General features: G+C 41.4%; 1 protein-coding gene across 8 annotated transcripts in view; it reads right to left on the bottom strand.

The window, feature by feature from the left end:
- The window catches only part of mark4b (MAP/microtubule affinity-regulating kinase 4b), a 58,128-nt gene extending 34,174 nt beyond the window's left edge, over nt 1-23,954 (bottom strand). For 3 of the 8 annotated variants that reach the window (XM_020643537.3, XM_020643538.3, XM_065960519.1), the window contains exons 1-3: nt 22,751-23,954; nt 5,015-5,212; nt 3,280-3,333 (exon numbers count right to left, since the gene is read on the bottom strand). In XM_020643537.3, the coding sequence (XP_020499193.1) occupies nt 3,280-3,333; nt 5,015-5,212; nt 22,751-22,798 (300 nt within the window). In that variant the 5' untranslated portion in view covers nt 22,799-23,954. The remainder of the gene's footprint in view (nt 1-3,279; nt 3,334-5,014; nt 5,213-22,750) is intronic. The other 5 variants (XM_065960516.1, XM_065960517.1, XM_020643539.3 and 2 more) reach the window with 2 other exon arrangements.
- Between the last annotated feature and the right edge of the window lie 1,129 nt (nt 23,955-25,083).

Raw genomic sequence — 25,083 nt, 5'->3', positions numbered from 1 at the left:
CATTTGTGAAGCCCACGACTGCTGTTGCCTAAAATGATTCCCACAGACGGACAATGGAGACACACACATGCACAAACGACCCTCCATCACCTCAGTTCCACCTCTGTTAAAGAAGAGTCAATAGCTTATCAGCTGGTGATAACACTGACCAAATGTTTACTGTGAAGCAAAGCACGTTTTTTCTATATAACGGCACAGAGGCATTCAGGACGTGTTGGTGTTCCTTTAGGAGATTGAATCACTCCAAAAAGTATTCAAAGTTAAGTCATAACAGCATAAATGTGAAGAAAACAAGGAGAAGGTCTCAACATGGCGAGTGCTTAAGTGAGAACCACATATTTTGAACGGACAAGGAGTGTCAACATATTGAAGTAAATGAATTAGAGCTGCACGAAATTGGGAAAAATAAAATAAAATTGGGAATTTGCAATATCTTTTCTTTCTGCAATATTTATTGAGATTCGGAAAATACTGAACAATTTATGCACGGTCATATTGCATTGACAATAACATTGCAGCTTTAACAAGAATTGAAGGAAATGCTGAATGGTGATTTTGGATTTTTTGGTACGTGAGGCAATAGGTCAATTGGCAGAAGATCTTTTAGTAACTATCTGACAGGGTCCATACCGCCCCCTGAAACTGCAGAGTCAGACACACAGTACTTCCTTCAATAAATCGTTTCTCCCTCGGTGCTTGTATACTGGGACAAGGAAAGCAGTCCAATTAATGGAGCTATTGCAGTAGTTTGCTTATTTCATGCACAAGAAAAAACAATTCATGTAATGTTGCAGGTTATGTAGATCTAAATCTAATACTAACACACGTTTTAGGATTTTTTTCCCACACCTTAAAATTCCTTGTTTGCCTGCTTTCATATTTTTGGTTTCAAAGCCCTGGATTTTCTCCGATGTCAGCTTGAAGTGAAACTCCTTTACAGATTGACCTAGACTCAACTAAGCTAGTATCAACTCAATCCAATGCCTGGTTGTGAAAAACGTTATCCTTCTTTACTTTTAGCTGAACCAAGATTAGAAATGGTCTTAGTCACACAGAAATACTCATGCTGGTATTTCACACAGAAACTGTGTCCTGACGGGGAACAAAAGAGGGTGCAACCTTTTGAAAAAGACGCTAGACTGCACCGGAACAGATGTGTTACTTTTCAAAAGGTGTAAATTGCATAGAAATAACCATGGCTGCTATAAATGGGACTAAAAGAGGCCCCTAATCGGCTCATTAGAGGATTGTGATGCCGGATTACTGGAACTGATACCAAGAACAAATAAAAGTGTAGTTTCTCATTTCTGTGTATTTTAGGCATTTTATGTGTTTATTATGATATCAATAAAGTCTGTTTTTAATCAATCAATATCAGAGGGATATATCTGTGGTCACCCTGAGTATCTAGGCCAGGTCTCCAACTATCACACAGAGCCAGACACCATCAATAAGCTATATCTGTAGCCTGGACTGGGGTTAGTATACATCAATGGGATGGCTGTGTGGGGATTTGTTTGTGTTGCAGTATCGATCTCAATGACGTGAGGGAGTGTATTTGTTACAGTGGAAGTATGATAAAGAAGACAAGGCCAGAGTTTAAACAAAGAGAGACTTGTACGTCCTGTGTGAACACAATCTAATCACACTAACTAACTCCACATACAAGGTCAAACTCCCTGTGAATCAAAGAAGATCTGGCAGAGATCTGGAGCCAGATGTGAGAAAGGATGCAACTGTTAAACATATGTGTGTGCTATTTTTGTATAAAGAATATATTTGAGAGCTGCTGCATCCCTCTACACATCTGTCATACACAGATTTGTCTTCTGGCTATTGTGTGGGTTTTTGTTCTTTGGTGGTCTCACACAGCCGACCTAACTCCACTCTGTGCTGTGCCAGAGCTGAAATGGGGTCAGCTGAAGCCAACATGATTATTCACGCAGCGTGTGTTGTTTGTGTTCCTGTAAACCAATCGACCTAGGCAGCGCTATGCCGAGGATGCAGCAGCTTTTTTTCTCTGCAAAAAAAAAAAAAAAACGTCGGAGGGGAATTTGTTTTGGTGGAGCACTTGCACCCGTGGAGAAGATTTATGAAGCACTTACAGTAGAAGGCGTTACCTTAAGCATTAAAACGGCTAAGCTTGCAAAATAAAGCAGTGTATAACCATTAAGAGACATTCAAGGGGTAAAATCCATAAGGATAGAAGATGTAAGGATATAAATTGAAAGACCTGGCTGATTGAAATCACAAAGTTTCAACTTCATTAATGCTCCTTTGAGGGACTTTAGGTATGCTCCAATTTTGGCAACATATGCGGACAAAGCTGTAACTTTTATCTGCTAACAGTGTCAGTCTAAAGCTTAAGAGTTGCATATTAATGATGGTAAGATTTTGTACCAATGACATGATGATAGTGCTTCATTATCGAGGGTGGAAAGTTCTACTAACGGGCTGGGGAGGGAAAGAGCTGCAACTTTATCTGATGGAAAAGATTTTTCAGGCTTGAGAATATGTTTTTACTCAATTTTGTTTCATTAGATCACCCTCAATGAAAACACACACACACACACACACACACACACACACACACACACACACACACACACACACACACACACACACACACACACACACACACACACACACACACACACACACACACACACACACACACACACACACACACACACACACACACACACACACACACACAAATAGCTGCAGCAGGCCAAGTTCAGACAGGAGAGAGCGCTTAATCTCATTAAGGCCATGAACGCCACACATGCAGTTTCTACATGACTCCAGAGGTTGACTAGACAAGCACACATCGATGCACACACACATTTAACCTAGTTACTTCTAGTTTCATTAAGGTGACAAACTATGGTTATTTTATACACAAGGAAGAAGTCAATGCTTCCCAAACTTCTGATTTCTCTGTAAACCTGAGAAGTTTAAAAGAGCTTTTTACATCGCTTCCAACCAAGAGGTCAAAGTTCAGACAACTCCTGTGTTCATGGGTCATCTGAGGGTCAAAACCTAAGGCAAATACAACATGTAGAAGACGCACCTGTGCTCAGTGACTGTCCCTCCCTGGTGCAAAAGAACTTAAGACTAGTTTAGGTCTTCATGTTCACAATAAGCTTGTATGAGCTTGATGAGATCGTCATAACAAAAAGAGTTCTGAGGTCCGGTGACAGCTGAATATTTGTATAGCTTTCACAAAAGCCTCCACACATAAACAAGCACTCAGATATAGCGTCAGATGTCACTCACCTTCTGAAGGCTGGTCGGGTTCAGTTGTGTTTTGTCTATGATCTTAATTGCAACCTGAGAAACAAAAGAAAAAAAAATGAACGAAACAAAAACAGACAATAACTCCACACTAAAGAAAGTATGAAGTGCAGCTAAACTTCTGCCTCATACCGTCTCAGTGAATATTAAACATCAATAATGTTAAAATTCATGCTTGTTCATGGTCATGTAATCTATATTGAATTTGACAATGTTTTTATACTTTACAAGAGTTTATTTACTGCGAGTTAAAGCATCTGTATATTTATTTTTGGTTATCAGGATTCCTACAGCACAAGGTGATGTACTCAAACATCTTGTATAGTCCAGCCAACATTTACTGAGTGAACTAGAATTCAAGACAAAGAAAATCAGCAAAACATTTAAATCTGTAGATTCTGATTTTGTCAAAAAAATAAATTTAAATAATTCATTTTTTACATGTTTGCTCATTTTTTATTAAATATATGAATTAAAAAAAATCAGATTTTTCTGTGTATTTGTTTTAAACTTTTGCGTTCCACAAACTCTATTTCTTTGACTTTATGAGACCGGTGGCTGCTGAGAAATGTGTTCTGTTGCTGCATTCAAGATTTAAACCAAATAAACAACATTTCCAGCTTCTTCATCATCATCATTATTATTATTATTATTATTATTATTATTAATATTCATAGTTAATAAGAGTTGGATAATCAATCCACACAGTAGTGATGACGAATGGGTTACAGTGTTTTACAGCATGACACACACAAGCTGATATCCACTAAACAAATTGACAAAGATTAACAACATGTGGTGACCCGGTCAAACTGCGACTGTAAAACCACTACATGTGAACATCTTGCTCTGCTTTTATGTGAGTGAAACACAACGTCTTTCACATGACGCACGAGCAGCACTCACAAAGTTTCTACTGAGTCTGAAGAGCAATCAACTCAGCCAATGTAGGTCAGGGGTTTTATAAGAAGAAGAGAGACTAGTGTGGACTAAAACACACAAACATACACCCACTCAACAGAGTAACACAACTGTCTCTCTTCAAAGGGTTTTAAGGAAGTGGCCGTGTTGTGAGACCAGGCTGTGAGCTCGATGAACACGCTCTGAATCCTGCAGGACAGCCCTTTGAAACGACACCTGTTTTCAAGAGGACCGCCCCTGAAATCCTCATGACCTGGTTGTTCACATATGCTCCTCACAGCGAGAGACTATCCCTATCAGACGGGAGGGGGGGACTCCTGAGGGAAGACATTAGGTAAAAAAAAACGATGCTGAAGTGGCAGACGGAGTAACAGAGTTCGCTATACAACTCTATAGTGAGAATTTTTAATTGTATGTGTAGTTCAACAAAAGATCAGAGAACATACTGGAGAACAGAAAAACAAAATGCAGCAGTTTAACCTCCTTCAGGGAGATCGTACCGGCCTCCTGGAGACAGTCTATGGTCATGCACCGATCGCAGGGAATAAACGTCACCACCCCCTCCCACTCGCTCGAGGTGAATTTTCCTGACTATATCCTGCTGTGTTCTCACATCAGCTCATTTGGACTTAGTAGAGTAGAAACTCTGGATAAAGTCAGAGTGAAAAATGTGGCTGTTTGTGTTATTACATACAGCTTTTCAGGAGTTTTGTGTGAAAGCATTAACTGAATAACTCCCAGCATCCAGCGCAGACGAGACCTCTTTTTATAGTAAGTTGTTTACTTCTGAACTCACCTCTCTGCCGGTCAGAATGTGCCGTGCCAGTTTGACTTTGGCGAAGTTGCCTTTGCCGATGGTTTTGAGCAGCCGGTAGTTTCCGATGTGTGGCTGCTCATCTGAACACAAGGCAATGGAGTTACGACATCGGGCACCAAGCGAACGGCTGGACCAGCCAGTACCCTTCTCTGAGCGGCTGGCTGACAGGGAGGTATGCTGAGGAGAGAGAGAGAGAGAGAGAGAGAGAGAGAGAGATTAAACCACCAGTATAACAGCACAAGCAGGTTGTTTTAACTTTGTAAATTGAATTTCAACTAAACTTTTTTTGCATCATTCTGAGCTTAAACTGAAAATTATATACTCTGTTTTACAAAAATCTGTCTTTATGATAAAGAGGGGTTTGTATGCACGCTGCTGCTGATTGGTTAAAACCTCTGACAAAAACAACAGGAGAAAACATGAGTAGAAAGTTGTTTCAAAAACTGGTTTCAAGAGCCGGTTTCACAATTTCAGATCATTTCCAATAAATATGTCAATGAATCGGAGCAACATATGATTACAATTTAACTGAAGATTATTAACACAACTTTTACCCCTGAAATGATAGAACAGTGTAGTGTATTACTTTGTTATGATTCACTAGATTTTCCTGACAGAGAATTGAAGGTTTGTTAGTTTTGCATTCAGTGTTTATAAAGAATAATCAGTTTCTACATCAGTAGATGATAACATCTAACTGATGATAACATATAATAACTGGGTGAAGGAGAGTACCTCCCTCCACATCGTCATCAGAGCGGACTGAACAACACCTTGTGACTCTGACTCTGGTCCTGTCGTCATGTGAGACAAGCCGGGGTTGTACCAGACACCCAGAGGTGTACAGCGAGTGTAACCAGGCCACCTATGAATCTCATCTGACCCCCCTCATAGTCTGCATTCCTCTCTTCTTTATGTACGGCTGTGAGGTCACTGGTGTTAAGACACGTGTTGCTGTGGCTGTGCAACATTAGCTGGCATCGGCACGTTGACCTCCCCTCAACACCCCAAAACTCTGCAGACACTCATCATGGCAAACTCCGATTTCAAACTCTCGCAACCTGGAGCTCAGCATTAACAGTCTGCCTGTGATTCAGTGTTTCCTAACTACTCCATGAGATTAGCAGGAGGCCAAAGCAGGACAAATAGTCACAAATATGTGACGGGAAATGAGAAAAGGCTTAGATATCCAGTGGTTAACATTGCATCTGAAATCATTTCATCAGATTTTTGCACAAGCTTCATTAGTGGTATCAACTAAGGCTGAGTGATATATCAATTTACCATCGCAATTTTGATGTGTGCATGCTCACATCACGTCATGCTGCCACTTATTGTTGCTGCCAGTTTTTTGGTTTCCATGACTACTCTACAATAAAGTCTATCTGGTATATAGACAGATTTTAAAATGAGTGTATTCGAGCCTTCAGCAGCACCTCGTCAAAGTGATCATTAATGCTGTGGCCATATACAGACACTATGCACCATAAACAAGCAGACAGCCATAACTATGAACACCATTAGAAATGTGTGATGACACATAAGTGACACTTTTGTGAGTCACATGTTTATTTATAAAGTTGTGAAAAAGCATGTCCTCCTGTTGTCTCTACTTCACTGGGTGTGTGTCAGCCATGTCAGATGGTTGGACCCAGTGTGTGATCAACAATGAGGGGGGTTTTGATTTGAAATAGCTTAGAGACCCAATTTTTTAAATAAAAAACATGATTGTTTAAACTGAAATTCAAAACACTGTTAACTCCCCCTTAGTCAGACCAAACTAGGACACTTCCAAGGGTCCTTGATTTGTTTTCTTGCTAATGGTGAAAGAAAGTTATGACAAATTGTTTTACATTTTTTTTTAAAGAATGCAATAACAGTTAAAACTAATAATCTAAGAAACCCTGAATCCCATTAAGGACCCATTGGGGTCCCCAGACTACACATTGGGAACCAGTGCTTCAGAGTGTTGCATTTAGAGCCCTCAGTAAATGTCTGGAAGCGAGAGATATCAAATATTATACGATCAAGTTACAATATATCAAACAGTTTTTGTAAAACAACTTTGTTACATCATCAGTGATATGATGATTCTTCCCAAATAAACAATTTATAACTCTTAAATACTACTGAACTATATATACATGTAAACATAATGAAGAGCATGAGCATGATAAAGACATTACTTTCATGCTCTTAGGCAAAACCCTTTATCGTGCTCATCCTTAAATTAACTCCAGAGAAGAAATGTATCTTCTCAATTTGATTTAATATTTTTTTTCTAACGCAGTTTCCTTAAATTCTTAACTTTTTCAGAGACACCTGAGGTTGGATCCTCAGTCTGGCCCCTCCTGAACCCTTTATGTCAAGTGAGGTCTGAGGTCGCGCGGCATAAACATCAAACTCTAATCCCTCCATCTGCTCTCCTCCGAGCACCGAGCGTAAACATAAATATCCCAGGGAAACAGACTGGCTTGAACTTTTCATCTCTAGCGGAGATGACATGAAAAAACAGGGATAGAAGAAGAACAGGAGGCAGCAGAGTAAACAAGGTGTTGACTCAGATGTATGTTCTTCAGTAAAACAGATACATGGGAGATTTAGGTTCAGTATTTGGTGGTGAAAAGAGACTGACAGGTATTCTGTTCATCATGCTACAGAGAGTTAAAGAACTCAACACTGCTTCAACAAGAGAGAGACATCTTAGGAAACCTTTTGAAAATGTTGATTAAAGAGAATACACACTCTAAAATCACAAAAACACACCAATGTGGACATCATCTCACCTCATTCTCTCAGATCTTTGCCGTCTCATTTGCCTGACACCAATTAATCAGTATTTAAACAAAGCCAGTTTCCGGCTCTTTGCACAATGCTCCATATGCATTAGGCCTCTTAGACTGAGGATTATTTAAAGTGCAAGTGAGGAGACAAACAGAGCTTTGAGTGAAACTGTGCAACTCATGACGAGCTACCAGTACAAGAAACGCTCTATTTCCACAATGAGAGAACCACAAACAAACAAACAAACAAGAGCACGCATAGATGAGAGGACTGATAAAACCACGTCACCTTGAAATGCACCCTGTGGTAAACATGATGGTGCAATCACAAGATCTAATGATTATCCTGCTCACACATGGGAGAGTGCACAGTCATGCACCTTAAGTGCCAATAATACCAAAACAGTTTACTATCATTCACTACTATTAATGTCACATTTTAAAAGTATGTAGTAGGATATACAAAGCAGGTCGACACGTGTACCTGCAGTTTGTTAAAGGCTTTATAAATGACTTTTTGATCCAGCAGATGTCGCCCTTGAGCACCAGCATGAAACCAAAACAACTCGCGCTGCATTGTTGTGTTAGCATGCTAATGCTAGCAATCTTTATTATGCTGGTATCTTCACACTGCATGTAAATTTACCTGAAATGAGCGTGATGTAGAAACACAGTTAAGCAGTGAGTACAGTATGTTATTCTTCTTTTCTCTAGTCCCTCAATTAAACAACTTTTATACACGAGGGGAGGAGTCAGCCGGCCGTCCGGGCGATGTAAACAAAGTGAAGATAGGACTCTGAAAACTCTGAAAACATCACAGACAGTGGGACTCGGGTGTTACACCCATTGTAGACAGTCATGACTCACACAGTTATTTTCAGAGGATATACTTGATTTATATTATATTTAAGTTTTTAAAATCACATATAAAGCCTTTAAAAGGAACTTTATTATTAGGTAATGATTGCATCATAGCCATCAAGCTAATATGTTTAGTTCTGAGTTTATTCAACCAACTTCATTTTCAAGTCCTCCTCACCCCTCCCACTCATTCATTCACCCCTTCTCCCCTCTCCCCTGGCTCATCCCATCCCCCAGACGAATCAATTTTCCTCCTTTTGCTCTATTCTCTGCTCCATGCCTGGACCCTCCCTCTCTTTTGTCTTGCACCCCGTATCTTCATTTTCAGCAACCTCACATCAATTTGAGCCTCCTGCAGCCCCTCCGTCTCCCCTCCCCCGTCCCATACACCCTCTTTTCAAGGAGCCCAGTCCATCGATTCAAGCACTCATTCTGATTACCATGCAGTTTCATTTAGGTCTCCCCGTCAGTATGTGTGCGAGTGTGTGTGTGTGTGTGTGTGTGTGTGTGTGTGTGTGTGTGTGTGTGTGTGTGTGTGTGTGTGTGTGTGTGTGTGTGTGTGTGTGTGTGTGTGTGTGTGCATCTGGAGAGGGGGTTCTGAGGTTTGATGGGGCCTCCATTGCCAGCAGGTTTGAAGGCTGACATGTTTTAATAAGGGGTGGGGGGTGAAACATTTTGTGTGCAAGACGGTTGTAGGGCTGGTGGATGGTAAGGTGTGTGTGTGTGTGTGTGTGTGTGTGTGTGTGTGTGTGTGTGTGTGTGTGTGTGTGTGTGTGTGTGTGTGTGTGTGTGTGTGTGTGTGTGTGTGTGTGTGTGTGTGTGTGTGTGTGTGTGTGTGTTGGGGGGTGTTGCAGGCCCTAACTACGTGATTTGCACACTCAGCAAACACGCAGGACCATGTCCTTGCAAAGTGAAGGAAATGGAACACTTTGTAGCGACCTCTCAGCTCGCTGTGCTCCTAAAATCTTTGTCGGCCTGCTGCTGGTGAAGCGTGCGGGGCTGATGGATGAAGCCCGTTTACTGCTTTGGATTTACAGTTTGTGTTGACATTGATTTTAAAATATGGACTGCTCCCCCTCTTGATAGAACGAACATCTCATCACACACATTTTCTTTTGTAAGCGGTTAAATTAAAGAATCTGTTAGGGGATTTTAGAAATGAAGGCAGAAGACTTAATAAAGGTAAAACATTGTCCTGAAAACATTCTGAATGTTATGTACCATTTCACTGTTATAAGGAAAGGCACGTTTATTGATATAGCACATTTCAGCAACAAGGCAATTTGAAGAGCTTCACAAAAGACATAAATAGTTAAAGGAAGACATAAGAGAAATAATTAAAGTGTAACCAAATATTAATTCCAAATATTTATTAAAATAACTAAATGATAAAATGTAATGCAAACGTGTTTTGACTTTGATTTGAATGGATATGATTATTACAGAGACTGACTTTCAGCGTTGAAGTTGAAGTTTATTTTTTAAGGAGTTTCATGATGTGCAATTAACAGCTTGAATCCATTTTATGGGTAAATCCATCGACATGAACCTCTGATGAAATGCCGTCCCAAAGCCGGCGCCTGTCATTAGCTAAACATACTAAATCAAGGTGGCTTCTTCTTTAAATGCCTTGTCTGCTTGACGTAATTTCAATAACAATACGTGGAATAAGTTAGTGTGACAGTCAGGTGGCTCTGACGTAAAAACAATAAACCTGTCAATAAGAGCAGCATTATCATGGCTGCATCACATTGTTCACATGATCAATGTCAGAGCTCAAGTTTTTGTTCAAGTGGCTTTCTTTAAGCATTGCCTTTGGCTGAAAGATGGCACACCTCTGACAGCTTTAAAACCTTTCAGGAACAACATTACAAAAGCAGAGAACGCTTCAATAGTTACACTACCCAAATATAATATAATATATAATACAATCATTTGGCACTTCTTTCAAAGACATGAGTAAAGCTCTGGTCTCATCTAATACGTTTACTAAATTCAAACATCCAAATGCACATCATTATTTGAGTTATAGGAACTAATCCTGAGAGGGGATTAATCCTTTTTTCACCTTCCTTAGCATAAAAAAAGTCTTGTATTGTTGGATTAAATATGAGGTTGTTTTGTTGTCTGATTGCATGTCTGGGATTCCATCGGTGCAGCAGACAGCTATCTCTCATCTGTGCCAGTCTGCGTGGGTGTACAGCTCAATAGTGATGCATGTGAATGGATGAATGGAAACTCTTGAATCTCTTATTCTCTGAATAGGTTCCCTAATTTGGCTGCAGGTGATTCTGCTCATCGATTGTGTAGAACAAAATTCAAATATCCAACACACGTTTTTATCAGTTTGTCAAACTGGCATTCATTTTATTTATTTGCTGCTTCAATGTATGAATATTTTCAAGCAACAGTAATATTTTTTTTATCTATCTTGCAGCCATTGCATGCTGCATTCAAACAGTGCTTGTTTAAAAATAAACCTAAAGAATTTGTGAAGGCAGCCCAGACAACAGCCAAGTCAAGACTCACAGTGTGATAAACAAACATGTTTCAAAACAAAAGGCCACGCCCTGCGGGTGGTGTCGTGGTCTGGATGTACTGTATGTCTGTGTGTGTGTGTGTGTGTGTGTGTGTGTGTGTGTGTGTGTGTGTGTGTGTGTGTGGGTGCGGTGGTATTGAGCAAAGACCGGATGTGTGACGTTGGTCCCCAGCAGGCTAGTGGCGTAACCTTGATCCATCCTCAGCCCCGAAAATACAAAGATTGACCCACAGTGTCAGCCCAGTTTCCTCTTCCTCTCTAGCGCTGCTGAGGCTCTCGGCCTTGTGGCCTCAGGCCGGTGTGTCCTGACATACACACACACACACACATCTCGTATGTCACACACCACAGCAGGCAGACACAATGTCACCAAAACATAAAACACAACACAGAGATAACACGGTGGAAAATAAAAAGAAACAGAGTTTCCCCTGTGGCTCAGTTGACTTAAAAACAAAATAAAGATATATCCAAGCTTTATGAACTTGAAGAGGTGCGGTCACTTATATCTAGCTCAGGGGTCAGGAGATTCATTTTATCATTATGTTCCAGAGCAGTAGATAAAGAATACACAAAGTTCCAGTTCTGGTGTCAACGGTGTAGAACTGGTCAAAAAGAAAGTTGAACTATTCAAAACAAAAAGAGGTCAGATTCACTTCCTTCCTAAAAATCAAACATGTCTGCTTTTGTTAACAGCTGACAGGAGCAGAAAAGGAGGCATTTACATGAAGGGACACATTATGACTTAAAAGTTACAAAGCTGCAGTACAAACCCATTTATCTATAGATACATCTGTTTAAAAGTCAAAACCTGCAGCTCCCTTTGAAACACCATTACACTACATCTGCCATCGTAGTGGACAGCAGCATAGGCTACGTCAACACACAGCTATGTTTTAGACTATGCTTTGTGTATTCCCAGAAAACTGAGACGTATAGAAACAATGACGCTGGGTCATATAATTTTCGCAAGTTATGGCCTTGCCCCACCAATCAGCGTCTGCAGACGAAGCATCATGGACATATATATCCCATCTTGAACTGTTAATGGGAAAACGGCAAATTGTTTTGGTTCAAGGAACCACCAGCAATGCAGATCTCAGTGTGGAAGTGTCCCACATCTTTTCTGAAACACTACTAAAGCAGTTTTTAAAGTGCTCCTCTTAACATTGATGAGGTACAGAATAAGATGATAAAGTAGTAGTGTGGACATATCTTTAGATGCATGTCATGTAAACATTGAAGCCTTTGTTTGAGACCTACTGTGTCCTCTGATATACAACCTGTCAAAATAATGTAAAGTATGTCTTACTATACTAATATTGGATACATGTTAAAAGGGGGCCAATATACATTTCATTTGCTCTGCCAACTTGTTCCTTTTATTACTTTCCTGCTAAATATTCAAACCCATCAGTAACTCAGCATCCCTGTCTCCACCTCTCACATCTCCATCATCCATCAGGAGTCTGTGTCATAAGCAGGAAGTTACAAGAACTCAACCTGCATCACTTCCTGTCCCAGAGACGGAGATGTCACAATGATGACAGCAGACGTGTCACATGTGCCCAGCAACACTCAGATAGCACTTCCTGTCGGGCCCCATAAGGAAGCCGGAGCTGCCAGAAAAACATGTCAGTGACAGAGACAGAGAGGCTCTCTGCTCTCTGATACTCTGGAGCTCAGACTCCTTCAGCTAACTAAATCCTGCTCCTAACTTTCATCTGATCTGGATTTTAACTTCAGCAGGTTCCAGATCAGGTTTTCAGTGTCTGCTCTTGTTTTAACGCTGATAAACATTTAAATCCATAATCCTCTAAAATAGACAGAAAAAAATCCCAACTCATTTTCATGTCATGAAAATATGATGATGCCAGAACCAATCTCTGGAGTTTAAGACTTGCCTTTCCTCTTAAACCCCAAACTAAGCAGAAAAAAAACTAAGTAATAAGCAAACCAGTCTTAGTACTGACACCAAAGTCATCAAAAAGCACCGTCAATGTCATCAAGTTGGGTTAACTTTCCTCACAGGAAGTCATCATTTACAGAGGATGTTTCCAAGGAGAAACAGTTGTACAAGGAGAAGAAGAAAAAAGAGACGCAGGAAACGTGGGAGAGGAAAAACACGATGAATGAGGATCACAAGGGATCAAAAATGTCTTTGAGTTTATGAATAATGAACATTTAAAAGCTGATAATAGACTTGACTTTAGATTGAGTGCAAACGGCATACTGTAGCAGAAGCCTGACTCAAACTGTCACAATGTGGTTAATGAACATGAGCCTCCAAACCACTGCGTTTAAACAATGTAAATAAACAATCAGTAAATTTAACATCGCTTCAATGTCTTCTTCATGAGCTGCTGTCGATTCTTCATTAGAGAGAACAACTACAGCAACGCAGCAGCTGATAGACATTCTGCAGCCTCTTCCACATACGTTTAAATTCCTTCCAATAACCATTATCCAGACAGCGAGTCAGACCAGTTTAGCTATAGCTCCGCTCACTGACATGTACACTATGTGGTATGTACTGTACATTCCCCCGAGCAGGCTGACAAGTTGTTCTTACTGGAAGCTCTTAACTGTCCCGTTTATAGTGACTATATCAGATCTCTTTTAAGGACACTCTACACTCTCCTCGTCTGTTTTTTAAAGAATATTACGTTGATACATGACACTCTAGTTGCACCATGATGCCACCTGAGTTCACCTCAAAACCATATGTAAAGTCAGGGTCCGAAATTAACTTTTTGACTCACCAGCCAAGGTGGCAGGTAGATAAAAAAATTCACCAGCCAAAATAACAAATTGTGTTTTTGTGTCCCAAACACATCTGTTACACAGATTTAAGTCACAGATTCGATCAATTCATCAGATCAGGAAATTGAGAAATTGGAAAAAATATATTTGATGGCCTTTATTTTATTTCTTAAATGTAGGCAGTAGTTACTTTTTGATAAAACATTTACCCGCCCTGTGGCAGAAAGCCCTCTGAAATGTACTCTCCAAATGGAAAATTTACCCGCATTTGGCGCTTGGCGGGTGTTATTTTCGGACCCTAATGTAAAGTATTGATTTAAGAAGATAAAAACTGCCATTTATATTTAATCATGGTGAGTTACATCTTATAAATGTCAACATGAGTCTGAACAACTATCAGCATGTTGGTGAAAGCAGTCCTCCCTCCTCCTGTCAGACATTATCTGGCTCAAATATGCAAAGTGTAACTAGATTCTTCAATCTGGACAGTGCCAGACAGCGCACACACACACACACACACACACACACACACACACACACACACACACACACACACACACACACACACACACACACACACACACACACACACACACACACACACACACACACACACACACACACACACACACACACACACACACACACACACACACACACACACACACACACACACACACACACACACACACACACACACACACACACACACGATGCTTTCTGCGAGCCTCTGAAGATCTGCCACATTACTCAGCATATCATTCACTGCAGGACTGTGATCATCGGAGCAGGCTGAGTAAAGGGTCAGATTTATTCTGTGAGGATCAACAGCAGAGGATTAAAGAGCTGACTCACTTCTTGGCTAGACTTCGGGTTCTCTCTTGGTCTCTGCACAGACTGGTGGTTCTTTTCTCAGTAATGATCCGTTTACTTAAACGCTGTGTCACTGCAAGCTCTGAGCTACATTTTGCTGTCCACACATATTCAAAGTGACACATGATTCAAGTTTACAGGGGTACAAGCAGCCATAAGTTACTGTTACTTCCTCATTCTTTTGTAATTTCTGATAACATCCTAACCAAAAAGATGAAGATTAGTCAATAAACATGGCAACATTCCTTTATTTTACAGATGGCATAAAATCTGTACAATCTTCTGATCGCTTCATGCATGATTTCTAATTAAGAACACAGTTTACTACAGCTCCTTCACTCTTTGAATGGATTTAAAGTATCATCTGATTTCTGAGTCAGAAAAACCTATTTTGTTCTGAACATGAACTGGGGTCAAATGATGAATCATTATGCACACACAGCTCTGTACTACAGCTCCCTTAACATTATCTTCACTGTCTTTGACCCAGTCTCAATCCTCCCACTTGGCTTTATCCCTCTGCTTTGTACACTGCGTCTTAGGTAGTGCGTCCTTCTTTCAGGGATTGAGGGAAAGCGGTCATCGAGCCTAAGAATGGCCTTCCAGAGGGAGTGTTTTCAGATGCAGACTCCCATAAGGCTTTGCAAACTGAGGTAGTGTGACACTGAACGTGGACACATGGGCAAGGAAGGAATCAAATATCTTTGCAAATGTTATAAAAATGTTTCCATATCTTAGTGTATCATGCATTTGAGATTCTACAGGGATTATTATTCCAGAATAATTGCCACAGATGTCAATAGAACGTTGTGTAAACAAGGATCTGGGAATTGACAGTACGGTTATTTACATGTCAAAGGTAGGAAACTTAAATAAATATGATGTAATGAACGGTGTCTCGTTTCTTAAGGAAAGAGTTCCTTGTTCCTTGAACCAACACTGAAAGGAAACTGAAGTCGAGGGCAAACCTAGAGGGTTGGACTAAAGGGAGAGAAATAAAATTGGGGCTTCGTTTCTGCTCAGTCTGCCACTTCAGCAGACCCAGAATGAACCCTGACCTACTTGGTAATAAAAATAAAAATTGGTTGCTTTTGTGTTGCGGCTCAATGATCAGTGCAGATCTCCTTACCCGCAATTCACACATACTCCGTGCGCGCCGCGGTCCGTCAGCGCCACGGTTTTGCTCCCTCGGACGGCTCGCGCCCATTCACACTGGATCCGTTTCTGGGACGTCAGCGCAGCGGAGCGCACCCATGACACATCACAAGAGAACTACAAGATCCCGCGGGAATAAAGAGAAAAACATGCAAACAACATGTTGCTTTGTCTTTCTGAGGATGCATTGTTGTTAATTCGGTTCCTGTTTTGACGTCATGTTGATAAAGTGATGAAAAATACAATCGCGAGTCGGTATATTGTGTTTTATTTTGAAATTGACCGGATGCTCTGTGCGTTTCCTTGTCTGACTTCCTGTCCGGGCTGTCATATTCTGTCCAGCTTGACGCGTGCCTGCAGCGTACTCCAGTGAAAATAGACTCGCTGCGTATTTGAAACGGAGCAGAGCGCAGTGCCGTCGGTGGCTCGCGTCGGAGACGGACCGCAGCGCTCGCTGTGTGAACACAATGATTGACTAGAGTGGAAGCTAAATACAACGTAGTGCACGGCGCTGACGGACCGCGGCGCGCACGAAGGATGTGTGAATTGGGCTTTACTCATAAGTTAAACAAGTCATTTCTGTGTTTCTTATTTTGAGTTCCGAAGTATTGTTTGCAAGTGTGGAGTTTTGTTTACCAACAAGGTTTTGCTGATGTTTGTCTTTTGGATTAAAGCCGGCCTGCAACAGGAAACTGTGAGGAGCGAACTGTTAAGAGGAAGTTGGGACAAAGCAGACGACAGCACTTACAAAGTCTCTGTCATTACGAAGCAAAAATGTCATTATTTCAACCCCAAAAAGAAAGACTCAACTGGGAGAGGCGAGTCGAATGACCAAATCACAGGTTGTGTTTCACTTAGTTCTGTTACAGATCTCCCATCTGCAACACTGGACAGAACCAGTGGCAGCAGCCGGCCGATTCAAACAGTCCATCAGTTCAGTGATTCATGCAAACAGGTTGATTGCACTTGTGGATAAAATAGTGTAGAGATGCAGACATACAGATATAGTTTAGAGATATAATATCTGTGGATTAAAATACAGAAATGTCTGAGAGATGAAGACGTCCTTTTTTAAACCACCAGATAAACAATACTTGCTATACATTTCTCCTGACTGCTACTTCACAAATCCATACATGAAGAGCCCAAAAGACAAAGAAAAATAGATGCAGACTAAAGATGAAGACATACTTAAGACAACAGGAAGAGAAGACAATGTATCTGCACGGCTTAAAGTTGCAGCAGGCCTGAGGAGATGTTCGGTAAGGTGACACCTGAGAGGCCGTCAGCAGAAGAGCCCCATTACACGCTGAACACAACAGAGCGACTGTGTGCACTGACTGTGAGCGACTGAGGGCCCTTTATTCTCTGCTGCCTGTTCGGTTTTTTTTTTCTGATTGTGTGCATGATATGTTTGTCTGCAGGGGTCTGTGTGTGAGTGTGTGTTTGGCAGTTAATGGGGGGGCTCTGTGAACGGTTTCATTCTTTACATGGTAGCCTGATCATGAGAAACACCACCTGTTCAGCACTGGTCGCTCACTACTAACCCTCTTGGCTAGAATCCATGTCAGGAAAATAAAGTGTGCTGAGAGAGAGCCATAACAATGATATTTGCAATATGTGCTTAAAAATAATTAACATGAATTTAAACAATAAGTTTGATATCGATGATACTCTGCTGATTTCATTTGAATAGTTCATCTTTTTTACATACAAATTAGAGACAAGTCTAAAATAGATTTCTTAAGGACTAATAGGTATTTACACACAATTTGTTTATTACGTTTTTTGCTGTAACATCTTAATAAATATCAATAAAATGTCTGCACAAATGAAAAAAGTCAAGACGCTCAAACCCTCTCTTTATACAATCCAAAGAGGAAGAAGCCTCAGTTGACACACTGACAAATTAGTCATTTGAAAAGCATGATGCAAAAACACAACAGAGAGAAAGTAAGATGGTACTTATGTTAGCAATACTAATCCGAGCAGGGAAAGTAAATAACTTAATTTCTCCCACAACCTCCCACTGCTGTGCTCTTGAGCAAGCCATTTACAGGAAGGTCTGCCAAATCCCTTAAGCTCTTTTCCCAGTACTGACCTGCTTCACATTCAGGCTTTCAGACTTTTGCAGCTGAATCTGCTGAACGCAGACAGTTTGCCAATGCCAACCACTGAACGGTATGGAGCTACCAAGAAATAAAAAAAGGTTCACTGCTCATGTGTACCATGCTAGTAATGTAAATGCCAAACAGATGGTAACTCAATCACCTCTTCGGGGATTAAAGCCGGACGTCTCAGTGTAACTGGCCCACTTCTCTGACCTTTGGGCTGCTGTTGCACCCAAAAACTCCAAAACACATTTCAGTTGGTTTAAGCTGGCGGATTTAAAAGAAAACAGCACACGTCAGCGAGGCATTGTGGCCAATATAGGTCATCTTATATCAACCCGCCTAATTTTATACCAATCGTGCACGGTTCAGTTGGCCTCAGTGGACCAGATGATTAAAACCCCGGAGCTGTTTATGACTGTATCTGATGTGTTTCTAGGTAAAACGAGTGCCAGCAGGGGCATCGGAGGAGGGTGCCAGCTTTTGGGTAACAAGTCAGGACAGCGTGCTCGTGAATCTTTCCCTTGTCCAGGAAACACAAAGCCCTGCTCTGCCCTGGGGTGGCAAACGGAGAGACATGTAAGCGTTTTTGTACATGTGCACACAAGAACTATGCATCAACTGCTATTTAACGTCTTTTTCTCTCTCTCACACACACACACACACACACACACACAGATAAAAGCCTCATGACAAGCCCCAAGCAAAACTTCTGCCCACTCATACAGTACAGGAACAAAAAGCAAAGACATACAATTCATGCATACCTCATTATTATATATTTAAGGACCTTCATTGACTTTTACAGCTCTGTACTTAAAGCTTCATCACCCCCCTGGTTCACCATTACCTTAACTGTAGTCTACTATTATGACCCTGAACACAAGTACAATACACGTCATGCACTGACAGCCAAAGGGACATCATCACTTGACTTTCCTCATTCTTCTAACCTTGACAAAACAATGGACCCCCCCAAGACTAGAAATACAGAGGCAAGAGAAATACAACAAGACACGATGTATTTCATGTTCTTTGGTAGTTAACCACTGTAGGAGGGAAAGAAAATGGACACAAGAACAACAGCTCTAATGCAAACACTTGAAAGCCGCTAAATGGTTAATGTTTATCAAGTTAGGTAAAGCTGTCTGAGTGTGGAAATGAGGAAACAGATCTGAAGTTGATTTGTGACATTATGTTGTAACTTGTAAGATAACATTATATGAACAAAGCGGGTTAAATGTGTGAATACACCGCAGATTTTTTTACTCGAGAACAATCAATGCTACTACATTAAAAGTAGGTAAATAAGATTCTAAGTCATTTTTTTAAGGTATATATTGGGGCTTTTAATGCCTTTATCAAGAGAGAAGACAGTGTGCAATTTTAGAAATTAGGGCGCGAGAGAGAGAGAGATAAGAATTTCATGCAGGAAAAGAGCCACAGGTCGGACTCGTACCCGGGCCACTTGCCCGGAGGATCGTCGCCCCTCTACATGGGGCGCATGCACCAATGACTAAACAACTAGAACCCCAAAATAAAAAGTCCAAGCTTACGTTACCTATTAGCTAGAAAATCTAAAAAGCCAGAAAGACAACAACAAATCTGTAGCTAATTAGTTGTTAAACAACATCGAATGCTTTTTGAGGTGAAAAGAAAGCGTCACAAACAGGCCTGTTATGGCGGAACAATAAAAGCTGTTTACAGTTAATCTAAAGGAGTTTGAAACAAAGAGGATCTAAAACTTTCCCAATCTACAGAGAAGCAAGTGATCCAGTCATTCAAGGTTGAACATGAACAGTACCAACACTGCCTGGGTTTTCTCTAGGTTTGATACTTTTAACAAACTGTCATAAAGTCTGTAAAGCTTATTTATCTGTTCTTTAAGACGTATTTAATCTCATCTATGTGAAAAATAGCACACTGACTGACTACACAAATTTCGATGACAGAACCTAAAACAAGAGAAAAATGTATTTCAGTGATCAGTGGTTGAAAGATAAGGGATGAAGGATGGAGGACACAGATGCTGTCTGGATTAGAATAGATATGTGTCCTTAAGAATTGTGATCCAGAAGTGAAAGACGGTGACATAATGAAGAGAAGACGAGAATACAGCGTCACACTGAGCACAGGTGATGCAATGCAGAGTACATGCAAAATTGTGGATGCTGCTGTGAAATCACTGGCTGTCGTTTCATGTGTGCTGTGATAAAATGATGAATGAAAAGAAAATGGCAAATGTAAAAATGTGACCATTTCAATGTCTGTCTTGTTGTCTTTCTCCTGACCTCTACAGCTCCGAGCCACTATAAAACCTGCAAACAGTATAGGTAGTGATATTCAACATCGAGCTCAAAGTCACAAATACCAAATGTAAACAACTTGACATAACAGGAGAGTAAAGTATTTAAACAGAAGTTCAGGGGAAACATCAGAACAAAGACAATGTGAAACTGGATCCACTGTTTTGCTGATATACTGTAAGAGCAAATAATGACTGAATGAGTGTGTTTGATAAGACGTCTAGGAGCACTTGAGGGGGGTTTGGGTGGAAAAGGTAACTGTGGGTATAAAGGACCCCCTGTAGTTGCCATGGCGAGGTTGCTAACAAGAGCGGCTTGTGACTGAGCATGCTCTGCGATCACTCTGCTGTCCGGCTCACTGCCTCATAGTTCATTCCTTCCACTGCTTTCAGAAAAACATTCCTCCACTTCCAGGCAGCTTTCTTTTCCACAATCTAACATAGTAAAAGGGCAGCTAACCATAAAAGTGTACATCATGTGAATGAGACAAGAAACTCCAAACTGCTGAGGTCATGGAAGTGGGACTTTCCACTGATGATTACTAGAACAAGTGTTTACATGACTGCTAACTAAAATGACCACACACACACAGTCATCCAGCTATCACAGAAACAATTCAAATTTCTCCATACCTGCCCTCAACGAGAAGCAAAGGTCAGAGCCAAAACTGGAACTGAATCCAGCATTCATTGAAAGCCTTTACTTAAGGATACGATAATGCTATGAGATAAAATGCTTTAACGTCCCCTGGGGGAAATTGTCTTAAGAGTCCAAGCTAGGCAAATATTTCTGCATCCACATAGAAGCACATCAATAAATAAATAATTAATAACAAAAACATTTAAGGCGGAGTTTCCTGATGTTCTTTATGTCGATTATAATTTGGAATAAAATGACTCTGTATAAATGAAGCAACACTTTTTGAAGTGCTTACATTTAGGTGTGGTCCGGAAAAAAAACGGTCTAAATCAAACACGAGGCGTCAAGACATCAAAATATCTTATGGTGGATTCTGCCACCTCTGTCAGTGTGTCTGGGGCAGGACAAGGACTACAGGTAATAAACACCTGGCTGTGAGAATCCGCAGTGAGTCAGGAGCATGGTCAAAGTCACACGTCGTCAGGGTTAGAGAGGCGAGGTGGTAGCACTCTCACACATCCACAGCTCAACATGCAGTAAAAATGTCCCTGAGTTAATGTTCATGTGAAAGCCATCACAAGAGACATGACAGAAACAGTAAATATGACAGAGAATATGGTACTTTTGGACAGATCATTTGGAAATAAGTCTGTATTGTGTCAGCTGCTGGCTGGTGCTGATAAATGAAGTACATCATTGTGACAGCTCAAATAATAAGAATTGAGTGATATCTCAGGCAGCTAGGTGGTGTAAGCTAGGTGCCCTTGAAATAAAGGTGGGGATCAGTACAGTCATAGTGATGTCAAAATGTGATGATGAAATTTTAGACATTGGCTAACAATTGGCTTCTTACAAGCAGTTTTCCAAATAATAATAATGTTTGTTTCAAAAAGCATTCAACTCAATGTCCTGTCTCTGTCTGCCCCGAACCCAGACGCTGCCACAGACAGAAAAACATCAAACCAGGCTAGCCTGACACAGCAGATTTTGCAACATAATGCTGCCCACTAAACGGCCTTTCACAGTTTCATTGAAAAGGGGAAACTGAACCAGATGGGGTGGAGGGGGGGACAAGGTCTGAAAAAGGAGTGGGCCAAAAATCATGAAGGTGAGATGGACTGGACATGCACAGAAAAAAAAAAGGGGAGGGTGAAGTGGAGGGATGGGATGGGTGCAGGGCAGGCTGGGTGGGTGTGGAGAGGGCTGGGTGGCCTTGCATCAGATGCATTTATTATTGATCAGCTGGAGAAGTCAAACAAAACATGCGCACTGAAGACACCGGTGGGTGAACGAGGGTGGAGGTGAAAAGTGGGATTGATTGAAGAAATGTGTGCAATTATTTAATTAAAATCAATGACACCCATACACTCTGCACCCATTCCTCTCTCTCTCTCTCTCTCTCTCTCTCTCTCTCTCTCTGTCTCCTACATCTCTATCCAGTCCAGTCTGTGTGTCCAATTGCAACCCGTCCCAAATGAGCTACAGGGGAGATTAGCTTGATTGCAGCTGTTCTGCTCTTTGCACATGGCAGACTAATCTCATGGCCTGAGGGTTCGGGGAGCTGTCATGGTGTTTGTTTGTTTTTTTGAAAGCATAATGAAACGGCTTGTTTTTTTGTAACCTATTCCTCCTGCATGCTGAAGGTGACAAACAGACGCCCTGCTGTGTTTGAATCATCTACTTACATGGTCCGCGGTCCGCTCGTTCCCAGGCAGTGCCGTGCGTAAAGACATTTTCCGTCCCTGAGTTCGTCTTGTCGTCCAACAGGAAATAAAGAACTTGGGGGGGGGGGGGGGGGGGGGTTCTGTTCACACTGGGTTATAAAAACACACAGCCCAGGTTAGCCAAAGTGTCAGTCACACCAGGCTCTGTATCAGGAAGAAGGAGGAGGAGGAGGAGGAGGAGGGGGGGATAAACAACTTCACCTCTCATACAATCATCTTTGTCACGGTACTTGAAGGCAGCACAGATCACCACAAGACGGTGATCCAGCTTAAAATGATGCGTTCAAATACAAAGTGGTTACATCCACCTCATGTCTGTTTGCTGCTGCTGCTGTTGGTGTTGATGGTGGTGGTGTTGGTGGTGTTGATGGTGGTGGTGGTACCAACCCCGCCTCATCTGAAGGGGGAAAAACAACCCCCACTTGTCTTCTCACTTTCACCCCCCTGATCCTGCCCTCAGACGTTATCGTACCATGTCGGTGCGCAAAGACCATAAAGGAAACAATCCTGATGGCTTCACTTCCAGCTGCATCGGAAACACCACCATTGAGGCAATATGAGGGTTGTTTTAAAAAAAAAAAAGAAAAAGGGGGAAACACAAGAGGTGGTCTCTCAGGCTGTGTCCCTTCTTCGACCACCGCGGGTTCAGTGGGAAGAAGAGGAAGAGGAGGAGGAGGAGGAGGAGGAGGAGGGGGGGGGGTCTGTTTTCCTGTTAGCTTGCTAATGTGATTTTCTTGGTGGCAAACGTCAAGCCGGCGGCTCCAGACGAAAAACAGAAACAGGAGCTGCCTTTAAAAACAAAGTGGCACGAAGCCTTGGGGGGGGTTAAATGAACGGCAAAATGCGGATTAATGGAAAAGAAAGCGGCGGATGTTCAGTCTCTCAGTCCAGTCCGCCCTTTAGCTCTTCTTTACTCGGTCTCGTTGCCATGGCTCCGGCGGTGAATTCAACGGTCTCCGGCGTTACAGAAGAAGAAGAAGAAGTGTCCTGTGTTTCCAAAACATAACGTTTTCTTCTCGGTGAAGATGATGAAAGAAACCCGGGACACCCCCCAACCACACCACACCACCTCCCGAAACACACAGTGACAAGAGAGAGACGGAGAGAGAGAGGGGAGGCAGGGAGAGAGAGGGACGTCAGCGATCATAAAAGGCAGGGCTGCTGTGTCTCTGCTCGCGCATGCGCAGACACGCACACTTTTCTCTCTTTCCCCCCCCTGCTCTCATGCCGCCTTCACGAACTCCTCGTAAAATCCGTTTTGCGAGAGCCGGAAATCGAAACTACGGAGTCAGCGCAGATAAAAGTCAGCGCTAACGAAATAAATGTTTATTTTTGTCGATGGTTTGAGATTTAAACCAACAGAAATGAATGGTTTTGTATATGTCTATGTGAAAAATATCTTTAATTGTTCCGTCTGAATATCAATACACCATGTTTCTGTCTCCTATCATGCCAATCTCGCCCTCTGGTGGCGTAAATTTATTTTTTTGTATTCACAATAACAGTAAAGAATAATAAAATAATTATTTTCATAGCAACTATACCAACAGACATCATCACTCCAGAATGACAAAGCAATTTGTAAATGGTCAATGAGGTTGCACTTGAGCTTGTATAGAGCTTTTCTGGTCTTCTGACTACTCTTCTTCACCGCAGGCCACACCTACCCATTCACAACCATCACACACTGATGAAAGAAACTACTTTGTAAAGTGTCCATCACTATTAGCTTATCCCATTCACACACATGCACATGCTGCAGACGAAGCAGCAGGAGCAACCTGGGGTTTAGTGTCTTGCCTTTGGGACACATCAAATGTTTAGCTGCAGGAGCTTGGTTCAAGACGACCGACTCTTCCACTAAGCCACAGCCACCCCTGCCGAGGAGTGAAACTGTCCCCATGAAGGCACGAATCCAAATATCAACAAGTTCAATCAATTCTGGACAGTAACTGTCTCCAACATCTTATATAATCCAACCAAACACATGCTTTGCAGCATGATATTGATCCATTTGTAGTTTCAAAAACAGATAACCTGTCAGTGTGGCTTTGGATTACACTTCAGCTTTAATTATAATTATATTAAGCAGTTAAACCATAAAATATCTGAATTCCTAGTTTTAAACAAATATTCTGGTGATTCATTTTCTTCGTACCTAACTTGTCTTTTTCTCATGATTATTACTTTGAAACAGGAAAAACTGGCTACAAAAGAGCTTTGGTTAATTGGCTCAGTTGCACCACTACCCCATGATATGAATAAGGCCCCTGTTTCTTTTTCAGTTGAAAGAC

This window comes from Labrus bergylta, chromosome 11 (genome assembly GCF_963930695.1).
Source record: "Labrus bergylta chromosome 11, fLabBer1.1, whole genome shotgun sequence".
Classification (NCBI taxonomy): domain Eukaryota; kingdom Metazoa; phylum Chordata; class Actinopteri; order Labriformes; family Labridae; genus Labrus; species Labrus bergylta.
The sequence above is the reverse complement of the archived record's forward strand: the minus strand, read 5'-3'. Positions and strand labels throughout refer to the sequence as shown.